Here is a 22,744-nt window from a genome sequence, read left to right on the forward strand (position 1 = left end):
AGTCGACGGAAGTATTTCATTTTCATACTTCATCTAATACAGATAGAGCCAATAAGGAAGAGTTAAAAGACGGGCGGGTCGACTATGCGATACCCTACACTACTATGCATATTTAGTAGAGCTCCCGTAACAAAAGAAAACATTTGGCTTTAGAGTAGTTACAGTTTGGTTTCAGAGGGAACTAATAAATAGGAGGCATATCCAATTCTGAATCGATTTTCACTAAATTTCACGGAGACATTTTAATCTCATTTAATCATTAAAATAACATTGCTATGGAGTGCATGATATCACTTCGAGAAGGATTATATTAAAAAATAAATATATCGGAGCGGAGTTGCTCAAAGTCGAATCGTACGTCCTGAAATTCACCCAATTTGGTCTGATATTAGCCATTATTTACCCAATAAACTTGAAATCGTATTAAGGATATATATGGGAGCTATATCCAAATCTTAGTCGTTCTCAATAAAATTTGGCAAAAGTATTTCTGTGCTCTATATGATTTCTTGTACCAAATATCATTTGCTGTCGAATACATATTACGAATATGAGGGACTTAAATACCAAATCGGATGAAACCTATATATGGGAGCTATAGCTATATTTGAACCGATTTTCTCCAAATTCGATGTACTTGCTTCAAATTTGAGTTCGATCGGATGTGCCAAAATTCAGGTCATTTGGTGCACAATTAACACGAAATCAGTTGAAGATATATATGGGAGCTATATCTAAATCTGATCCAATCTTGATAACATTTGGCAGAGGTACTTCCAAGCTCTATAAGATATCTGGTACCAAATATCATTGTTGTCAAATGCATATGGAAGCTATAATTATATCTGAACCGATTTTCTCCAAATTTGATGCACTTGTTTCTAGACTGAATTCAGTTAGATGTACCAAAATTCATGGCATTGGGACTTACATTCGCTATTTGGTGCACAATGAACCCGAAATCGGTTAAAGATATATATGGAGCTATATCCAAATCTGATCCAATCTTGATAACATTTGGAAGAGGTATTTCCGAGCTCTATAAGATATCTGGTCCCAAATATCATTGTTGTCAAATGCATATTACGACTATGAGGGACTTAAACACCAAATCAGATGAAACATATATATGGGAGCTATAGCTATATCTGAACCGATTTTCTCCAAATTCGATGTATTTGCTTCTAATTTGAATTCGATCGGATGTGCCAAAATTCAGGTCATTTGAACTGATATTGGTCATTTGGCGCACAATTAACACGAAATCAGTTGAAGATATATATGGGAGCTATATCCAAATCTGATCCAATCTTGATAAAATTTGGCAGAGGTACTTCCAAGCTCTATAAGATAACTGGTACCAAATATCATTGTTGTCAAATGCATATTACGAATATGGGGGACTTAAAAACCAAATCGGATGAAACATACATAATTATATCTGAACCGATTTTCTCCAAATTTGTTGCACTTATTTCGAGACTGAATTCAGTTAGATGTACCAAAATTCAGGTTATTAGGACTTAAATTCGCTATTTGGTGCACAATTAACCCGAAATCGGTTGAAGATATATGGGAGCGACATCTAAATCTGATCCGATTATCACCAATTTCAATAGGACTCGTTCTTGGACCAAACAAATATTGTTTGCAAAATTTCATCTCAATCGGATCACAAGAATATATGGACGGACGGACGGGATGGCATGCATAAATCGACTCAGAAAGTGATTCTATGAATATCCTCAGAAGTAACTATGGGTCTATCTCGCTTCCTTCTCCTTTTTACAAACAAATGCACAACGACATAATACCCTTACCACTATGTGATGTAGGGTATAAATATTGGAATGGGCAAAATTACAAGAAAATCGAACATTTATATCCAATTTTATGTGAAATCATAAATTCCATATTCATTTCAGGTTTCGGGTTGAGGGAAATTTTTGGATATAACAATTTGTAAAACATTGCATGTCTTCCACAGATTGTATACGTTTGCTAGGTCTCTATTTATTTATGTCGCTCGACCTTTTCAATTCAACTGAAGATACCCTAGCTTCTATAACAACCACATATGTATCTTTTAAATTCCGCAGGTCTTTTAGAATTAGAAAATCTTCCAGAGGCTTTTTAGACAAAAGGCCTTTCGTGTATAGAAGGTCTTTTAAAGGTCTTCTGTACATAGAAGTTCTTTTACAAGTCCTCTCTATATAAAAGAGCCTCTGTAGGTGTTGCTTGCTTCTAGGGGATCTTCAGCAGATTTTTAAAAGACAAAAGTCGTTCCATGAGTCTTCTGCGCATAAAAGAACTACCAGAGACCTTTTGTATATGGCATACCTTTCATAGGCTTTGTATAGAAAGAAAAACGATGTTCTATTGAGGTATTTGGAATATAGAATAACTTCTAAGTGATTTTAAAAGAGAAGACGTTTCTAAATATTTTTATAGATAGAATCCTTCCAGAGAATTCCCATATATCTCTTCAGAGTGAAAAACTTTTATAGGCTTTTTATATAAAAATATCTAAGTCTTTTCCATAGAAGGCCTTCAACAGGTCTTCTATATATTGCATTTTTTCTACAAATATTTTATAGATTGAAGACCTTCTACGGATCTTTTATGTATGGAAGATATTGTATTAGTCTTTTAGAAGTTGGTGACCTATTGATCTTTTATGCATAGAAGGTCTTTCCAAGATATTATACATTTAATGGGGCTTCTGTAGATAGGAGACCTTCTAGAAGTTCAAGAATATTGGACCTTCTGCATGTTTCTATACATTGCATTTTTTCTACAAAATCTTTCATATATTGGAGAACGTCTATAGAACTTCTATATATGGAATATCTCCTATAAGTCTTTTAAAAGTTGGTGATCTTTTATTGGTCTTGCATGACTGTAATTTTTTTTTCATAACCATAAATGAAGAAATAGATTTTTCTATAGGAAGAGATTTTTTCTATAAAAAAATAAATGTTCTATAGTTGAAAGATACGTTGAGATCTTCCTCCCCTTTTGTATCTTTTTGATATTTTCGGATATGAAATTAAAATCCGAAAATATCAAAAAAAAAGATTTCCTTCCCTTTTAATATTAAATAAACCTTTACATCGTCGTTTACAACACTCGAAATGCTGTGTTCAGTGAAACATGTGAAAACGCATTGACATTTAATACGCCAGCCGCGCTTAGGCTCCACAGAATCGATGAGTTTTGAAAAAAAAGAAAACAGCAAAAAATCCAACCAACGAAAAGAAAATCCAATTAACAATTTTAGGTTAAATGCAAAATAAACAAAACAAAAGAGAAAAGAAAAGATAACAACAACATTGCATGCAACGCCAAAGCAAACGAAAACCTTAACTTAATACAAGTAAATGTTTAAAAAAAATAAAGAAAAACAATATATCTCCCATGCGATAAAAAATAAATAAATTCTTAAAAATCACGCAGCAAAAGAATGATGAAATCGAAAAGCCATCGCGATGATAAGACAAAGGTTTAGAGCGAAAAACAAACATTTTTCCAAATGGAATGTAATGAAAGTAAAAGTGGTGACGTCAATTAATAGATTGAATAACCAATAAATGGCGGCATACCTCTGGCCGTTTGAGCTGACGCATCAGGTTAAAAATAGGTGTATCTGTTCAATTGCTTTTGGTCGGGGATTAGACCAAGTAACAACATTTTTCGCAAGAAAGAATGTCCAGCGGAAGCCCCTTAAACGACAAATTACAAGCATTAAACAAATAAAGATTTCTGCGAAAGGGGGTTTTATTTTTTTTTTCGAGAAAATTCATGATACCCTTCCGAGAATTTTGTAATTTTTGTGGTTTTTTAATACCTATTATTTATTACAATATTCGAGAGTATTTTAATAAAAATATTACACTGTGCCACACAATAAAATAATTATAGGAAAAAGCCCAAGATCTTAGGAAAATGGGGCTATGAAAATAAAAAAGTTTACATCGCAAAGTAACCCAATTCTTTTAAAGAAGACCTATTGGACGTCTTCTATCCATAGAAGACCTATTGAAGTTCTTTCCTCTACAAAAGACCTATTGAAGGTTTTCCATCTTTAGAAGACCTATTGAAGGGCTCCTTCTATAGAAGACCTATTGAAGGTCTTCCGTCTATAGAAGACCTATTGAAGGTCTTCCATATATAGAAGACCTATTTGAAGGTCTTCCATTTATAGAAGACCTATTAAAGGTCTTCCATTTATAGAAGGCCTATTGAAGGTTTCCATTGAAAATTTACATGTATAGAATCTCTATTGAAGGTCTTCCTTCTATAGAATCTCTATTGAAGGTCTTCCTTCTAAAGAATATCTATTGAAAGTCTTCCATCTATAGAAGACATATTGAAGGTCATCCATCTATAGAAGACCTATTGAAGGTCTTCCATCTATAGAAGACCTATTGAAGGTCTTCCATATATAGAAGACCTATTTGAAGGTCTTCCATTTATAGAAGACCTATTAAAGGTCTTCCATTTATAGAAGGCCTATTGAAGGTTTCCATCTATAGAGGACCTATTGAAAATTTACATGTATAGAATCTCTATTGAAGGTCTTCCTTCTAAAGAATATCTATTGAAGATTTTCCATCTATAAAAGACCTATTGAAGGTCTTCCATCTATAGAAGACCTATTGAAGGTCATACATCTATAGAAGAACTATTGAAGGTCATACATCTATAGAAGACCTATTGAAGGTATTTTATCTATAGAAGACCTATTCAAAGTCTTCTGTATATAGAAGTCCGTCCTATTGAAGCTCTTCTACTAATAGAAGATCAATGCAAAGTCTTCGATATGTATAAGACGTATTGAAGGGCTTCGATCTATAGGAGACCTATTGAAGGTCTTCTATTTTTAGAAGACCTACTGAAGGTTTTCTATCTAAAGATGACCTATTGATTATCTTCTTTCTGTAGACCCCCTATTGAGGATTTTCTATTGTTAGTAGCTGTATTAGAGATCTTCCATGTATAGAGGACCTATTGAAGGCCTGGAAATCTTTTGAATGTATAATGCATGTAAAATGGCAAAAATTATAATATCTTAAATAATGAAGTACCCCACTCCAGTCCACGCCCCTGCCTCCACACATGAGCAACAACAACAATGTATCTCCCATTGTAGTCAATCATTCAAGCTAAAAAATAGTCACATGTCTTTCTACATTTTAATCTCTTGCCATGGCACATGCAATATATCTTGGCTTTGTATATACATTTTCCATAAGTTTCGGGGGGAGCGTAAGGAGGACGAGATTCGCTTATCTGTTTTGAATATTGAGAAACGTTTTGTCAATGTATTTTCTTCTTTCTTGGCTTCTTAAGTGGGCTACGCTTTTTTATGTTATTGTTTCTTCATTTCGAGAAAATGACGATAGCCGATAAAACAAAATATATGAAACAACGTGGTTCTGGATTAGGGTGGGGGGACTATGGGGTCGCCTGCCTTATGCAAGTCTACTCTTTTGTTTGTCTTTTTTTTATTTGCAAAAAAAACGCGCACATGACAATCAAGCGGAAATATGGAGAAACATAAAACTCGTGCTTAAATGCAGTGCATGTGATCCAATTTTTCCTCCCAGACAGCGGCTCATCATCTGCGGAAAACCCCCTTACAATATTTGGTGTGCAATATTGTGTGAACTTTTTTCAATGAATATTAAATGCAGGTTATTGAGATCTTTTTATTTAAATTGGCATATGAGTCACTCCACTTAATTTTTTTCTTATTAAGGCAATTGACTTCCTTTGTTGATATTTTATTTGGATTCCATACTCCGTTGTCGTAGTAGCTCCATCAAGGCTATTTTTTTCCTTTATTTTGCTTCAAAATCGAAAAAGGACTGATTCCTTAGCTTCCAATTTTCTTCTACACAAAAAATTCCTTAGTTTACCAAAAAAAAAAAAAAAATGTGGACAAAATAGCTGAAATCAGAGGAAACCTTCACATGCATTGGTAGCTTTTGCAACGCTTCTTGTTAATGGCATTGCTAGCTTTTGCAATGGTTCTGGCTGATCTTCACTCTAAAATCGACAACTCTGCTTAATTATGTGCCATTTAAGCCAAAAATGAACTTTCGTCTATAAAATGGAAGAAGCGCGATATGAAACGAGCACCCATTCATGTTTGTGATTCATGGTTAAATTGAGGTTTTTAAACCCGTGGGATCTGGTTGTCAAAAAATAATAACAGGTCTCCGGAAAACTCGCTCGTTTGTTTTCAAATGGTTAAACTAACTCGAATTCGAGAGAGTGGACTCCTGGGAGCATACAAAAAAACCGAGCAAACTGAATTTTCCGATGAGCAAACATATTTTCCTTGTTTTTGATTGGGAGCATAATTCGTTCAAAATCGGGCACATTCTATTCTTGCCAAGCACTGTTTTAGTTTTTGTTAAACAGTTGTTTAATTTCTTTTTTTGGGTATTTTTTATTCAATATCATACTCGCTTTCCCAATATTCTCCCTCTATTACAATACACAGCAATATCAAACCCGTTTGATGTTACACACACACGCACACAGAAAAACAGAAAACATAATACATTTTTCCACTCATTATCGCTCTTAAAGCAAATATTTGCTCTATTTTGAGTGATTCTGCCCTCACTCTAATTTTTCAAACAGAAGTGACTCAGGAGTGGCCCCACACAAAACAAAAGAGCGAATAGTAGACTCCGTAAAAAACATCCACTGTTCGAGCAATCCTGTTCGCGAACAAGTTTTGCTCCCGAGTAAATATGTGCTCTGGATAACCCTTTAGTAAATAAATGCTTGTTATATCATAGACAAACAAAAGTTGTCTCATCTGTTATCTTCGAAAAAGTGCTTCAATAGATGTCGTTCATGCTGTGAGAGAGCACTCAATTTTCTCAAAACTCAAATATTGAATATTTTTATGATTTATTATTATTTATCAATTGAAAATAAAATAGTGACTTTGTTTTCATTTACATTAACCAACTATGTCGTGAAATATAAAAATATAGAACATAAATAGCAGAAAAATGAATAAATAGTTTTCGAAGTCGAGTGACTTTACTGGCCCAAGATCAACCATTGTGACATCTGCCGGAAGGGGTAAATTTTAAAACTTTTTAGTCTATACCTTTAGTCTATGGTTATATTATGTCCGATTTTTATAGAAAACATGTCTCATTTCAATTGGACCAAGGGCTGAAAAAGGTGTTTCTGCTTAACAAGGACGTACGCACGGGCCTGCTTCCGAAATTATTACTTTTTTAACATTTTCGAACATTTTACATGGCTTGTCTTCAAAATACCTTGGAAATGTGTGTACTACACTGTTTCCAAATATATGGACCAGTATTGATAAATACGGGTCACTTTATATGGTAATAAGTAACCATAATACTAAGTAAATTAAAAACACTCCTCAATACAGAGGGTTAAACAATAATGTCTTCTTCATTGGCAGGTTTATTAACTTTTCAGTTTCCAACTTTTTACTATTCATTTCAATTTTTTTTTCTCATTTATTGTTAATTCCGTTTTCATGTCTTAAAGGCAAATATTTATCTTGGCAACAACAGCACAGAAAAAATGCAAACATTTTAACATTTATTGTCACTGGACTGCGCTGGACAACGACAGTCAGCCAGCCAGTAGTCCCCCTATCCAACATTGGTCGCAGCACAACACTTGCACATAAGCGTGACAATTGTTAACTTTCTAATATTATTTTGTTGTTTTGTTGTTATTTTGACTGGCTATTTGGCCAAGCATGCAATCAATAAAGTCAAAACAATTGAAATGTTAAAAATGCAATGGATTTGGTCCAAAATGGGCTGGTTGGCGGGGGGTAAAGGAATGAAGCGGAGCTTGCGACTTAACTCATTGACATTTAAATTCCATGCAATTAATTGACAAGATTTTACGACCGAGCGTCTTATTTAAAATTGATATTTTTATTCGCTGTTTCTAATGGTTTTCTTCCTCTCTCTCCCTCTTTGCAGCTAAATGTCCGTGTTACCACTATGGATGCCGAGCTGGAATTTGCCATCCAGCAAACAACAACCGGCAAACAGCTATTCGATCAAGTTGTCAAAACAATCGGTCTGCGTGAAGTCTGGTTCTTTGGTCTACAATATACCGATTCCAAGGGCGATTCAACATGGATTAAATTGTACAAAAAGGTAAGGAGGGAAATGCAATACTAATCATAGATTAATTGCAAAATTATTATGTACACAAAATATAACATTTGTAAAATATAACATAAGTCTAAATTCAAATTCAAGTTATAATTAGCATAAGATGTCATTTAGTGCAATAAGTAATAGGTTTTATATGTATGCGTAGGTATGTAAGATATACAAATTAAACAAAAATCAAAAAAATAAATTCTTAAATGTTCCAAAGATGGGTCTAAGGATTTTAAATCCTTGTAAGATAATACCATAAAACCAATGAAAGGATTACCGGCAGATATATGTACCTCCAGCATAGGATTTTAGTAAAGGAGAGAAGGCAGGCCATTCTAAGATTTAAATCAGGAGATATAAATCATATCTACATAAAATTGTCATTATATGTAGGCCACATCAGATTAGTTCCTGATTCTTGATATGTAAGGCTCCACTCACAAATTCCAACTAAATTTGACTTTTCGACTCCTACAAATCAATATAGTCCCACGTATGGATTCAAAAATGTGCATACATCTAGCGCCATCTACTCGTCACACAATTTTTTCAAAGATTTCTTGCATCCTTTCCCGCATTAAAAAGTAATAAAATATTAAAATTTGCAGCAGCTATACTACAAAATCAAGCATTTGAATAAAACCTGCGACTTCTACATGCAATTGACCCTGGGGCTCAGTTTCTCTTTCCTCCTAAAAATTTACAAAATAGATCCAGGTTTTCATAAAAATCCGATATTGCTTGGTAACCGATGCGATTCTAATCTCACAAATTTTTCGCCAAAAAATTAACTTATACAGTTTCAGGATTTGGATTTTTTAGAATCCCAGATCAAAGATTTCAAAAAATGCCAGTTTCTTCCAAATTTGCCTAACAATATTGTAATTTAGATTAAGTTACCTATGTTAATGTGAGCGCCATCTATGTTTTGACACGTTTACACGAATAAATATAGTTTTTGGAAAACTTTATGGGTGTAATGGATGTAACTCGAACGACGGGAAATCATTCAACCCTTATCACATAAAAACTGAACTACATTTTTGAACACCATGCTTTCTTACTGGCCGGCCTTTCGTTCTACTGCTAACACTGCTACAAAACTAAAAATATGAATGTCTAGCGCCATCTGCACGTTACTCATTTATGGTACTGGTTTTCTCATTTTGGTGTTCCTTTCATCTTAATGAAAAAGATCATTAATAAACGAATTGAGTCTGGAAAAGCAGGGGTAAGGTAATACTGCTGTCAAATCCAAAATTACGTGAATGTCCAGCGCCATCTATGTGTCACATACCTGTAGACCGAGTTAGCCAATTGAAAAGTTTATATATACTTTGGCTTTTTCAGTGTTATATCCTAGTTAGAGATTGATATTTAAAATTTGCCCTTTTAAGAACTACTTTATCCAAACAAGCTAGAAAAGGAATTCTGGTAAAGAAATCAAAACTAGGTGGCAGTGTTCCATAATCAGATGCAGACAATCCGAATCGGCCAAACATTCTATTTTTCCCTCCTACAAATTGCGCTTACATTGTCGAGCAAACATGTATTTGAAGAAAACGTCATGTTAACTTACTAGTGGGCCTGCCTCGCTACTGCCAAAATAATGCTGCTAGTAAAAGCAAATCACATTACTGTCTAACGCCATCTACACATCAGCCACATGTGCGTCTTGGTGTTTACTCATTTTTGGTGTTCCTTAAACTCTTCAATGGTAAATCTCGTTATAAACCGAAATCGGCCTAGAAAAGCATGTATGAACAGCAAATTAAGCCCAATATACAGCGCCATCTACACTTCATATGTCTTTAGTCCAATTTAGCCCTTTTAATTTTCCAATATTCTTTACATGTTTAATGGTAAATTCTAGTAAAAGAGTAAAATATTAAATTTGATTTACAAGAACTACTTTGCCCAAATAACATGGGAAGGCAAATCTCGTAAAGAAGTCAAAACTAGATGACACTTTTTTTGAAATCAACATATCAAACAATCTAAATTTGACAGTCACTTAGATTTCTCTCTAACTTAAATAAATTTGTATTGCAAATGAGTTTTTGAGGAGATCACCATATTTTCTTACCAGTTTTTTTTTTGTGTTCAAAAATTAGATTCTAGCTGATTCTGAATCAGAGCAATATTTAAAGGTCTTTTTGCCAATTGTTTCACCATTTACAACGAATTTTCTAAAATTCCATCTTATCGTGCGACATTCTCATTTTTTTCCTGGTACTTTTTGATCTCATATATGTTTTCCACTAGACTTTATTGTTAAAATATGCACTATTTTAAGGTTATATATTTTAAGAAGTATTTCACATATTCATTAATATTATTATTTATTTTTAAAATCTCTATGATATTGTAAAAACACTGAATTTTAATTGCACAACTTTGAAACTAAAGCCCGAATCACCAGCCTTAAAGACAATCAAATATTTGAAAAAAGTTAAAAAATATGTGGACAAACGTACAGCCGATGGCCATCAGCATACCAACGATGAATCTGAAGATAGTGATGGCGAAGATATGGTGGGTTCATCTACCTTTGAATATAAATTCCCAAAAGTAACAGCTAGCAAGCAGAGTTGTGTCCCCTTGTGTAATGGCCAGAAGAAGCATATTTCCATAATAGAAAAAAAACTCATCCATTCCATTATTTTTAAGCTTTTCCTTTTAGATTCTATTCAAAAGATTGTTCTACTTTAAGTTACGTATTTTTATTAATCACTAAAATCAAATCACATTTTATATATTTTTTTCAAACAATGCTTTCCACGAAAAAAAAAACAAAAATCGCACTAAAAAATGCACTCTACAACAGACTGGATCAATGCCTTTTTCGACATGGGTAATGAAAAAAAAAAATAATAATATTTTAATGACTTTGAATAATTTTGGTAGGCTTTGTTCTTTATTTTTTTATTTTCAATTTTAATTTTGTTCTCAACATTGCGATGATTTTTTGTTTGTAAAATATTAGTTCAGAAAATTTTACATAACCTCAAATAAATTTTAAAATTTTTTATTTACACTAATATTCTTGTTTTATTTATTGAAATTACAAAAATATTATTTTATATTTCTACCGCTAAACTAATTTTTTGAATTACAACATTCATTTTTAATATTAATTAATGACTCAGGCAAATATGAAACTTTTTCAACATAACCTCAATTTGCCAAATCATATCATAACCTCAAAATTGTTTTTTTCTTTTTCATTACATTTCAGTAGAATTCTTGTAAACTTAAAATACATGTAATTGAAACTTATTATTTTTTTTACTTATTTTATGAAACTAATATGCAACATCGAAAATATGTTGCCTACAATATTTATTGAGATTAATGTTTTATTTATTATTAAATTTTAATTTATTTTTATTAAGAATATAAACAATTTGTTAGATTTCTCTAAAATTTCAAGTTCAATAGAGATAAATTTTAATTTAAAAAATATATATATTAAATTGATTATTTTTTTATATGTTTTTAAGTTTTTATTGGTAATTTAATCTATTACTTTTTTAAATTAATACTACAAAACTAATTCATAATAACTAAAATATTTTTTTTTCAAAATATTTATTTAGATTAATTTTATATTTATTAGTTTATATTTATTATTTAATTTAATTTTTTATAGATGCCCATATAATTTTATTTTGTCTACAATTTTAAGTTCAGCAGAAATATATATATATATATATATATATATATATAGATATATATATATATATATATATATATATATATATATATATATATATATATACATTTTTTTTGTTTAATAATAAGAGAAAATATTACAACCCCTAACTTTAATCATAACCTCAAAAATATACATTTTTATTTCTTAGATCTCATTTGATTTTTCGATTTTTTCTTTCTGTTTTTATATTCTTGAATTGTTTTCTATTTATTTATTCATAGAAACAACAATTTTACTCATTTTCTATACCTATTTCTCCTCCATTTATAGGTTATGAACCAAGACGTTAAAAAGGAAAATCCTCTACAATTCCGCTTCCGTGCTAAATTCTATCCTGAAGATGTTGCCGAAGAATTGATTCAAGATATTACCCTACGTCTATTCTATTTACAAGTTAAGAATGCCATATTATCGGATGAAATCTACTGTCCACCAGAGACATCGGTTCTGTTGGCCTCCTACGCCGTACAAGCCCGCCATGGTGATCACAACAAGAATATACATGCACCCGGCTTTTTGGCCAACGATCGCTTGTTGCCCCAGCGTGTTATCGATCAGCACAAAATGTCCAAGGAGGAATGGGAACAATCCATTATGACCTGGTGGCAGGAACACCGTGGTATGTTGCGCGAAGATGCCATGATGGAATATTTGAAAATTGCTCAGGATTTGGAAATGTATGGTGTAAATTATTTCGAAATTAAGAATAAGAAAGGTACCGAGCTGTGGTTGGGCGTCGATGCCTTGGGCTTGAACATCTACGAACAAGAAGATAAGCTAACACCCAAAATTGGTTTCCCCTGGTCGGAGATTCGTAACATTTCGTTTTCGGACAAGAAATTCATCATCAAGCCCATTGATAAGAAGGCTCCCGACTTTGTATTCTTTGCCCCACGTGTGAGGATCAACAAACGTATTTTGGCCCTGTGCATGGGTAATCATGAATTGTATATGCGCCGTCGCAAGCCCGATACCATTGATGTACAACAAATGAAGGCACAGGCCAGAGAAGAAAAGAATGCCAAACAACAAGAACGGTAAGTAAAACTAAATGCCTCTTCTTTCCCTAAATGAAAAGTAATTGTTTTTTCATTTATTTCCCAGTGAAAAGCTCCAATTGGCCTTGGCTGCCCGCGAACGTGCCGAAAAGAAACAACAAGAATACGAAGATCGTCTCAAGCAAATGCAAGAGGACATGGAACGTTCCCAAAAGGATTTAATGGAAGCCCAAGAAATGATCCGCCGCTTGGAGGAACAATTGAAGCAATTGCAAGCCTCCAAGGACGAATTGGAATTGCGCCAGAAGGAATTGCAGGCCATGTTAACCCGTTTGGAGGAAGCCAAACATATGGAAGCTGCCGAAAAGGCCAAATTGGAAGAAGAAATTATGGCTAAACAATTGGAAGTGCAACGCATCCAAGAAGAGGTCAATCAAAAGGATGAAGAAACCAAACGTCTGCAAGACGAAGTTGAAGAGGCCAGACGTAAACAGGTGCGTTATTTTGTTAAAGCAATAAATCTAAAGGAAATTAAATCTTAATTGGGGCATCGAATGATGATTTGAAAGCATTGGTTGTCACAAGAAATAAAGAAATCCAATTTAAACTGGGACTAAAAAGTTCCCTATTATAGCATCGGATGATATTTTTCGTGGATAATTAAATAATTCTTGTAGAACATTTATTCTATATTTAGTTTTATCGAAGAGGAATATGTAAAATCATGAAATTATGTGCTTTATGTGCTTTAGCTTAGTTTGCTGTAAATAAAGCCAATGATTTTTTAGGAAGTGCTTTAAAACCTCTTAGACATGAAATTACAAATTAGACCAACAGAAACGCCGAGAGAAGATCTTCACGATCTTAAACAGAAGACCTATGGTACTAGAGAAGGCATAAACTAATCTGTCTATCACAAAAATAATGAAAATCACTATGTTCTAGTTCAAAGTATTTCTTGTCTTTAGAGAGAAATCAATATAAGCTTACGATTTACCCACTGATATGGTCAACTGTCCTCAGTAGAATTTACATCCTTGCTTAAATATGATGGATTAACCTTTCCCAGGGGTAAATGTTTCAAATGTGACAGTTTTCCTTTAGACCATTGGCGATATTCTCTGACTTAAATTAATATAAACACAATTCCTGTGCTGTTATGTGCAGCAAGTTTTGGGTTCCTCTGTTGTCTTTAACATTCAGACCAATTTTGTAAATCGCCTCCAGTCTTTAAAGAGGAATTTTTCTTAATGTTTTTAATACAAGCTATCCTTAGTAGAATGCACGCCCTTATTTAAAAATAATGGGTTTACCATGGTGTTAATCTCACATTATCTGGCTCATTCTTAAGTATCACTATTCTATGATTTTAATACATGCCATTCTCAGTAGAATTCACGCGCTTTTTTGAATAAGTTGAATTTACTATATAGTCAATCTCACTGTCCCGCCGAAAAATGTTCCACGAGAGATTCCCTTAAGACCTCGGGGGCATTATCTGGTTTAGTCCTTGGTATCACTATAATATAAAAAGTTGAACAATTTTTATGTTATGTTTAGATTTCACATCAGATCTTATAGATTAGATTAATTATTGAGCAACAGCAAGTAATTAGGCAACGAAACTACTTCCTGAGGTTTAAGGTTTTAAACTAGAATCTATTTTAATTCAGTTGATCCTTACTTTGGTGGTGCTCTTTAACTCACTTAGGTCCTGTCAAAACTTAATCCAACTACTTTTAAAAGTTAAGTTACGTTTAAGAAAATAGTTATTTGAAGATCAGCGGTCTATTAGCGTTTATGCTGAAAATAAATGAAAACGTGTGCACAAGAGATCAAAGGATAGTAGAAGCCTATGATCCCGATAAGGGAGTAAATTTAACCTAATAGCACGCAATATTGGGTTCTCCCACTTACAATTCACTGGTCTCATGTCTCTCATGTGCCTTGCTTCATAGTCTAACGATATTAGCTCTTTTTCGTTCTGAAGGAATTTATCAAACCCATGACTCACATCCGAGTTGTTGAATATAAACCGCACCACTTTTATTTGTTTTCTAATAAAAACAGACACAACTTCTCTATTGTAATGCTTAATGTGGTTTTTATTTTTGGAATAGATTCATAACTAAGAAATACATTTGGTTCAAATGTCAACTAAATTCTCATTTAAAAACATAATTTGTGATCAGTTGGTAATAAGTTAATGCTATCTTCATACATTAATAATAAATTGTTATTTTGCATGATTTTGTTTTTCTAGGCTGAAGCTGCTGCCGCTTTATTGGCTGCCTCAACCACTCCCCAACATCATCATGTGGCCGAAGATGAAAACGAAAATGAAAATGAAGAAGAACTCACCAACGGTGATGCTGGTGGTGATGTATCACGCGATTTAGATACCGATGAACATATCAAAGATCCCATTGAGGATAGACGTACATTGGCTGAACGTAATGAACGTTTACACGATCAATTGAAGGTAAATGTGATGATTTGAAATTCTTCTTATATTGTTTATTAATTAATTTTATTTTCATTTGCCATAGGCCTTGAAACAAGATTTGGCCCAATCCCGGGACGACACAAAGGAAACCCCGAACGATAAGATCCATCGTGAAAACGTGCGCCAAGGCCGTGACAAATACAAGACATTACGTGAAATCCGTAAAGGCAATACAAAACGTCGTGTTGACCAATTTGAAAATATGTAAATTATATTTCCCCACTTGTTTTTTTTTTCTCTTAAAAGAAAATCTTTACTTTTTGTTAAAATACAACAACAAAACACAACAAGTCCCTAAAGCAAATATCAAACAATCATTCAACTACAAATAAAAACTGTCTAAGGAAAAAAGCTTGTTTTTCGGGTATTAGCACTATTTTCTATAACACCAACTTAGAAAAAGCATTTTAGCAAGCCATTTTTTTAATTTTTCAAAAACTTTTCGTCGGTCTCTCCCTCCTTTCTTTCCAAATCAACAAAACACTACCATGTTTACTTTACTATTCTTATTATTATTATTTCGTTAGATAATAATTATAATTCCTTTTATTATAAATAAATATATAATATTTTTTCCTTTTTGCGTTGATCCATATATATATGAATACAAAATTCAATATTATCTATAAATTTATGCATAATTATTCTCCAAGAAACATGAATACTAAAACAAGAAAGAATCATTCAATTAAAAAGAAAAACTACATTTAAACTTTAACGTTAACAACAACAACTTTAAGACCATTCATTTATCTAATAAAAACAAAATACAAAAACATATAAAGTAATGTAACGAAATTCCGTAATTTAGCAACACAAATGTTTAGTAAAGAAAAAGAAGAAAAGCTTAAAAATATATTAATTAAAGAAAAGAAAGAAAGAAAGATAAAAGAAACATGTCTTCAAAAATGTCGCAAACAAAACTAAACGCTTATAAGAGAAAAAAGAGAAAGAGAAATATTGAACATTATTATTTTTTGTTTTTTAAAAATAAATATTAAAAAGAAACTTTGTTTTGCATTTCCATTTTTTGTTTTTTAAGTTTTTTATATAATATAAAAACCTAAAAAGCAAGAAAACAAATAAAACTTTATTATTATATACATATAAAAAAAGAAACATTTTTAATGAGTAAAAATTAAAGTTTTTATTTAAACAATAAATGTTTTTTTGTTTTATTTTTTAGTTTATTGCAATTAGTTGCAGTTTTGGGAGATTACTTTGTTTTATGTTACGTTGCCAACTTGAGACATCGATCGGATTGACTAAAAATATGGTTTATGGGTGGCAATCTCAGATACAGGAATTCTTTCTCAAAAATATTCGCTAAGCTAAGTCATCGGCCTGTACGTAGTATTCTTCGCATTATTAATGGGGGAGCTCACCAAATCTAGGGCTCCAATCAGACTTTTCAGATTTTAAATGTTGTTCACATTGGCTCCAATATAACATCACTTCAGATAATGTAGCCAGCCCAGTTTGCCAATAGGCACTAGAAACAGGAATTTAGTGAATTATTGGGATACATTTTAGACCGATTTTTTAATTTTCCTACAATTTCAGCTTTAAATTAATTTGCCTAATTTGTTACTCCTAATATTAAACAAATAACAGTAACAGAAAATCTTTCTGAAATAAATTTGTGTTCGATAAAGAGCTATAAATTGTTCGTCTGTTGCCATAATTCCCTTTTGCAGGAAATAGAATTGGACGGAGTAGAGGACCTCGAGAGTAAAGGCACAACACTTCTCGAATGGGTGTAAGTAGATAAAGTGTTCTTTCCAACCTTGCCCAACTAAAATGCCTTCCACTACCAATTTCTTCTGTGAGTCAAGCATTTCGGCCCATGCTTTAAAAACGTTACCGTTTTTACCCCCAGCCATATGGCTACAGAAGGTATATATCATTTAATACCGGTCCTTATGAAAATGACGGGTTTTAGACCCTAAGACCCTTTGGACCAAATCCGTTTCAGGACGCCTGTTTGTTGCGCACGATAATCCTAAGGGAGTATCTGATTTGGTCAAAACTAGGTATATCGTAATCTGCCCAATTACGGTAATCGTTTATATAGTCGTCGTCGACGTTATGTGCAAGTCGCTCTCGCCGTCGCTATGATTCAAGAATGGTATTACGGTAAGGCATAGAAGCGACATCGACAATAAAATAAAATTTGGCAACAACTTAAAAAAATTGTGCTAATACCTTTTCAGGGTAAAGAGATATTCTCTTCTGGTTACGTTCAACCGACTACGTGAAATTTAACAGTTATTGTAAGTATGTAGCCGGCCTTCGGTGATCATGTGACCACATATTGGATAGGTATAGGTATAAGTTTTTAAACGACACCTATATTTCCTATATCGGGTAAGTGGATCCGGGAAATTAGTTTCCCGGAATAAGGGTAAAAATAACTGCCTCTAAAAAGAGTTTTTATTAAACTAGAGTTGTTCCAATTGGCCACAGCATTGAGGTTTTTAGCGCTAGGATCTTATTAGACCAGTGTCGGAAAAGACTTCAATATTTCCAAATTGTTTTGCTGTTGTTATTTTCAAGGTCAAATATCAAATACAAAATGGTTAAAATATCAACGTCGACTAAAAAATAAAATGTCATCACAGTTTTTTTCGGCGATAGATATTTTCTAAAAACGACTTCACGTCGACTGTTGTATCGACAATGATAGCAGCAATCATTCATCGCTATCGACAAAAAACGACAACCTTTTATTGTCGCTTTGACTTCATTTTGCGACAACGACGACAACGGTAATAGGGCCAAACATTATTATCAGACTTAAATCGAGTTTGAGTTTACCTAATTGAACAAGAGAGGATCATCACATTTTGTGCAAATTGTAAAATCCCAATATTTTTATTAGTGCTAATTGAGTCTGAAAATGGATGATATCGGCTCACCCCTCCACCACAAAGATTCAAAATTTTGGCTAATTGTAACTCTTAGAAAATGTGATATAAGAGTCCGATTCTCTTCGAATTCTTTTGACGGCTTCTCCCAAAGCGTATTCCTATAAAAAAAAAAAAACTAATCCGTCTACTACTGATCAAATAAAAATAAAATAATAGACTAACACTAAAACGCTGTATTTTATTAGCCATTCCGTACTTTACTGATTAAACCACAATTAAATACAAACCAAACGAGCTATGATCATTATTGTATTTTATTTTTTCTTCAGTAGATTTTTAGTAAGAAATATTTTTACAAATATGAGAGAAATACAGAATTTATATATGTAGTTAAAAACTAATTGGTATATATATTACCAATTTCGCTTGTCTTCATAAAAAAGGAAAATTGCTAACAATGAATATTTCTGTTTAGCGAACGATCGTCTTAATACAATTTATTTCCTTTATTAATAAAAGTCGGTTTTAAACAGGAAATAATAGATAAAACACCATAAAACGTATTAAATAAGCAATTTTTTAACCTAGCCTGCAGTAATTAATTTCGCTTATATTTAAAATGTTATAATTTTTATAATAATAGCAACGACATATGATTAAAATTAGTAAATATAAAATGAAAAGGAAGTAATAATAATCAAATGAAAATAAAATGATATATATTTTATAAACTTTCCAAAAAAAATGTGTTTCAATTTTTGGGACTAACAGCCTGTATTTGTACGAAGTGATTTTGCATTCGCGAATTGGGAAAAGTTCTTTTGAAATGTTCTGTAGAATATTTCTTATTCACAAACCATGGTAGAAAAATACAGGTAGATGCATCAACGCTTGGGAGCATGATATGTCAAAAATTTTTAAATTTCTTTTCAAATATAAGTAGATTTTTATATGTTTTCTTATACGACACAAATCGTGGGTTGTAAAGATATGCATTTTTCAACAATTTTTACAAATTTTAATAATTTTTCATTCAACATTTTTAATTCCAAAATGGGTTTGTCCCAGCAGCTGCCTCGATGCGTCTACCTATATTCTTCTACCATGTTCACAGACTGTTTCCCTAAAACGAAAGTTGATGATACATAAGCAGCTTGGCATAACGGTATGGCATATTAATGTCAAATTATAAGAGAAAACGAAGGCAGGATTAGAATGCCGCTCTGATATCCCTTTATGGCATATCACCAAATATGCCACAAGCATGGTTATGTACCATCATGTTTAAAGTGGCTCATTCCATGGCTCAACAAGATAGGTAGAATCATGTTTCAAAAAGAAAGGTTGCTCAACTTCAAGGAGCTAGGAAAATGCAGCTATGTACAGGAGCCTATAGTGTCAAATATACATCTAAGTATGCAACAATTGGTTTTGCTTATTTTATTTATTTTTATTCAAAACAATACACTCACATATACAAACTGTATATATGTAATGACAGAATAGGGGCACCAGAAGCAAAAAAATGTATTTAGGGGGAAGCTTTGTTTTACCTTCTGTAATTGTGCCATGGGTAGAACCATGGTACAATAAAAAGGTAAGGTAGAGCTCCATGCTGATTACAATTTTTTCAAAGTGTGCCCGTCTTCTGCCAATTTTGTGTGTATTAAAAAAAAAAATATATGTTTAAATTTAATGATTGGGAGATTGCTGGGCGCGCTTTAATAATTTTAACCAGATTTGTCATGGAATTGAAAGATTGTGCAATTTGACACATTTTAGAAATTAACAAAGTTGCAAATTTTTGTCTCCATTCTTTGTGTCACATAGTGTAAAGGTACCCATATAATTAACACAGTACGTAAAAATGCAGCTCTGCTGTCTCACAGTAAACTAAGTGTTGGTAAGAACCGAAATAAGTTCAATTGATAAACTGATTTAAAAATACATTCTTATAAAATAATATAAATTGTTGAAAATATAAACAAAATGTGAACATATTTATTTACAAAAACCCTCTGCTGTAAGTCGACTGTAATTTCATTATTCAGTAATTTCTAGAAAATCATCATGCCCCTGATATTCAGCCGTACCTTGGCTTTTTAGGTTCTTATTGGATTTCAACTTTTGAAAAAAAAATGATATTAGTCCACGTTTGCACACAATACTCATATAGGAGTACCAGTCTTGGTTGCTGTTATTGGGTATTTTTAAATCTGGATGAGCATAAGATATCCTCACAATTATGTTTCAAATAAGTTAACTGCAATTCTCCCTTTATACATGATTTGACATATGACTTAAACCAAATTTTATTGATTTATCTTTTTTCGCATGCTTGGTGTAGTGTGTAAATGTTTCGGCATGGCTATTTTTAGTTGTTTACACTTTTTATTGCACGCTTATTTTGGAGCACTCTCCATATGTTCATAGTTGATCAGCTGACATTACAAAAACATGTAGCTTATCTGTAATGCATAAAAAGAATATACAAATGGTGTGCTGCTAGGAGTCGGTGTTTTAATTGTGTACACATAAACAAACCGGTAAAGTTTGTTTTCAATAATTTTTGTCAATTTGCTTGCCATTATTTTTCACTTGCAATGATTGCCCGCAGCTGCGCCCAATGAAAAAACAACTACTGCATAATCGCATAGTAAATGCTCCAAAAATAAACATTGCCAACAAAACAAACGACTGCTGACTAAAGGTAATAAAATAATACACGGTCAAAGCCACCGACGACAACAGCAAAACATCTGTTCGAATGCATTACATGTTTGATCAGTGCAAGCAATTCGCTAACAACGTCCACGGCAGTAGCCAAAAAAACACATCATATAGTGCTATTGCTAATTTGAAATAAACTATTAATCAATTTTAGGAAATCGTATCAAAAAGAAACAGACAAAACGAACAAACAAGAAGGAAAAGTTAGCAGAGAGGAAGCTGTGACATCTCATCAACGGTGTCGATCATCCCACACCAAAGTGTAAGTAACGTTAACAACGTTACACTGCTTGTTTAGTTCTTTCCGCCTTCTCCGTTGTGTTGTGCCGTGGTAGTATTTTAGAATGAGTCGTCAACGTACTGTCATTATATTCAAATCAGAATCGGAAAGCACCGAAGTATATGCTGCCGAGCTACAGCGACATTTTTTCCATCCGATATTTGTGCCCACCTTAAGTTTTGGCTTTAAAAATCTTGAAAAACTTCACGCAAAGCTGCAACATCCCGATGACTATGAGGGCATCATCTTTACCAGTCCCCGTTGTGTGGAGGCTGTCATCAAGGCCTTGGATAAACAGGAAATGCCAGGCGGTTGGAAAATGTTGCGTAATTATGCTGTTGGTGAGGTGACACACAATATGGCCCACGATCACTTGCATCAACTGTTTACACATGGTAAACAAACCGGAAATGCCCGTGCCTTGGGACAATTTATAATCGAGGCCTTTGATGGTGACAAGGAGGCTCCCTTCCTGCTGCCCTGCAGTAATTTGGCCCAAGACACATTGAGTGTCATGCTGCGCGATGCAGGATTTCGCATAGATGCATGTGAAGTGTATGAAACTAAATGTAGTCCTGATTTGGGTGAAAAAATGGAAGCTGCCTTACAGGCAGACAATATTGAATTTTTGGCTTTCTTTTCTCCATCGGGTGTTAATTGTGCCTGTGAGTATTTTAAGGCAAAGGGTGTACCAATGGATAAATATCGTTTGGTAGCAATTGGACCTAGCACCCGCCGTGCCTTGGAGAACAAAGGACTGAAAGTGTATTGTACTGCCGAGCGTCCAACGGTGGAACATTTGATTAAGGTTTTAATAAATCCCCAAGAAAGTCGGGAGAACCTATTAAAGGAATCACAGCATCAGCTGCAAGAGTAATTTGGCAATAAGTAAATATTTTTGTATAATTCGGGTACAAATTAAATATTGGCAAAAAAGACAACGAAATTGTTTAGAATTAAAATTTGTTTAAAATATTATTGTTATTTTTTTAATAAATGTTATTTTTCAACATTGCAGAAACATGAGCATATTTTTACATAGGAAGTTAATTTGGTTGAACCACGGATTTTTGAGAACTTTCCGGTCTATAACGTTATCGAAAATCTGTGATAACATTAGCCATTTAATACAGAGGCATATAAAAGGAGATTATATTTTGGAATGGCTATTAGGTTTCGGTATTTTGTGTGTTTATCCCTCAATCGTTATCATCTCATGTTAGTGATATATAGAGCATTGACAACGGGAAGGATTAATTGAGCCTATAGCCTTATTTTCATTGAATATGTTTTGTAATTAGGTCAATTTCTGCTTACGGAAAAATTATTTTTTGTTGGTTATGGCTGGTATTTCGTGATCTATTTTGGTAATACTGTATAAATTGCCATCATTTGGTGGCGACTGGCATTGCAAGTGACCCAAAATTAAAAATTTATCACATAATTTTTA

General features: G+C 33.0%; 2 protein-coding genes across 4 annotated transcripts in view; both read left to right on the forward strand.

The window, feature by feature from the left end:
- The window catches only part of LOC101889356 (moesin/ezrin/radixin homolog 1), a 70,777-nt gene extending 55,094 nt beyond the window's left edge, over nucleotides 1-15,683 (forward strand). For both annotated transcript variants that reach the window (XM_059127354.1, XM_059127353.1), the window contains 5 exons: nucleotides 8,004-8,183; nucleotides 12,181-12,947; nucleotides 13,015-13,402; nucleotides 15,172-15,390; nucleotides 15,458-15,683. In XM_059127354.1, the coding sequence (XP_058983337.1) occupies nucleotides 8,004-8,183; nucleotides 12,181-12,947; nucleotides 13,015-13,402; nucleotides 15,172-15,390; nucleotides 15,458-15,622 (1,719 nt within the window). In that variant the 3' untranslated portion in view covers nucleotides 15,623-15,683. The remainder of the gene's footprint in view (nucleotides 1-8,003; nucleotides 8,184-12,180; nucleotides 12,948-13,014; nucleotides 13,403-15,171; nucleotides 15,391-15,457) is intronic.
- A 4,518-nt stretch (nucleotides 15,684-20,201) lies between these two features.
- LOC101889179 (uroporphyrinogen-III synthase) lies at nucleotides 20,202-22,315 on the forward strand. 2 transcript variants are annotated; one of them, XM_011293366.3, is made up of 3 exons: nucleotides 20,813-20,830; nucleotides 20,902-20,994; nucleotides 21,169-22,315. In XM_011293366.3, exon 3 carries the CDS (start codon nucleotides 21,359-21,361, stop codon nucleotides 22,169-22,171), a length of 813 nt encoding a protein of 270 aa, XP_011291668.1. In that variant the 5' UTR covers nucleotides 20,813-20,830; nucleotides 20,902-20,994; nucleotides 21,169-21,358; the 3' UTR covers nucleotides 22,172-22,315. The 2 variants fall into 2 exon arrangements, with proteins under 2 accessions (XP_019891617.1, XP_011291668.1); XM_020036058.2 differs by lacking the exons at nucleotides 20,813-20,830; nucleotides 20,902-20,994 and adding an exon at nucleotides 20,202-20,307.
- Nucleotides 22,316-22,744: the final 429 nt, after the last annotated feature.

This window comes from Musca domestica, unplaced genomic scaffold (genome assembly GCF_030504385.1).
Source record: "Musca domestica strain aabys unplaced genomic scaffold, Musca_domestica.polishedcontigs.V.1.1 44, whole genome shotgun sequence".
NCBI lineage: Eukaryota > Metazoa > Arthropoda > Insecta > Diptera > Muscidae > Musca > Musca domestica.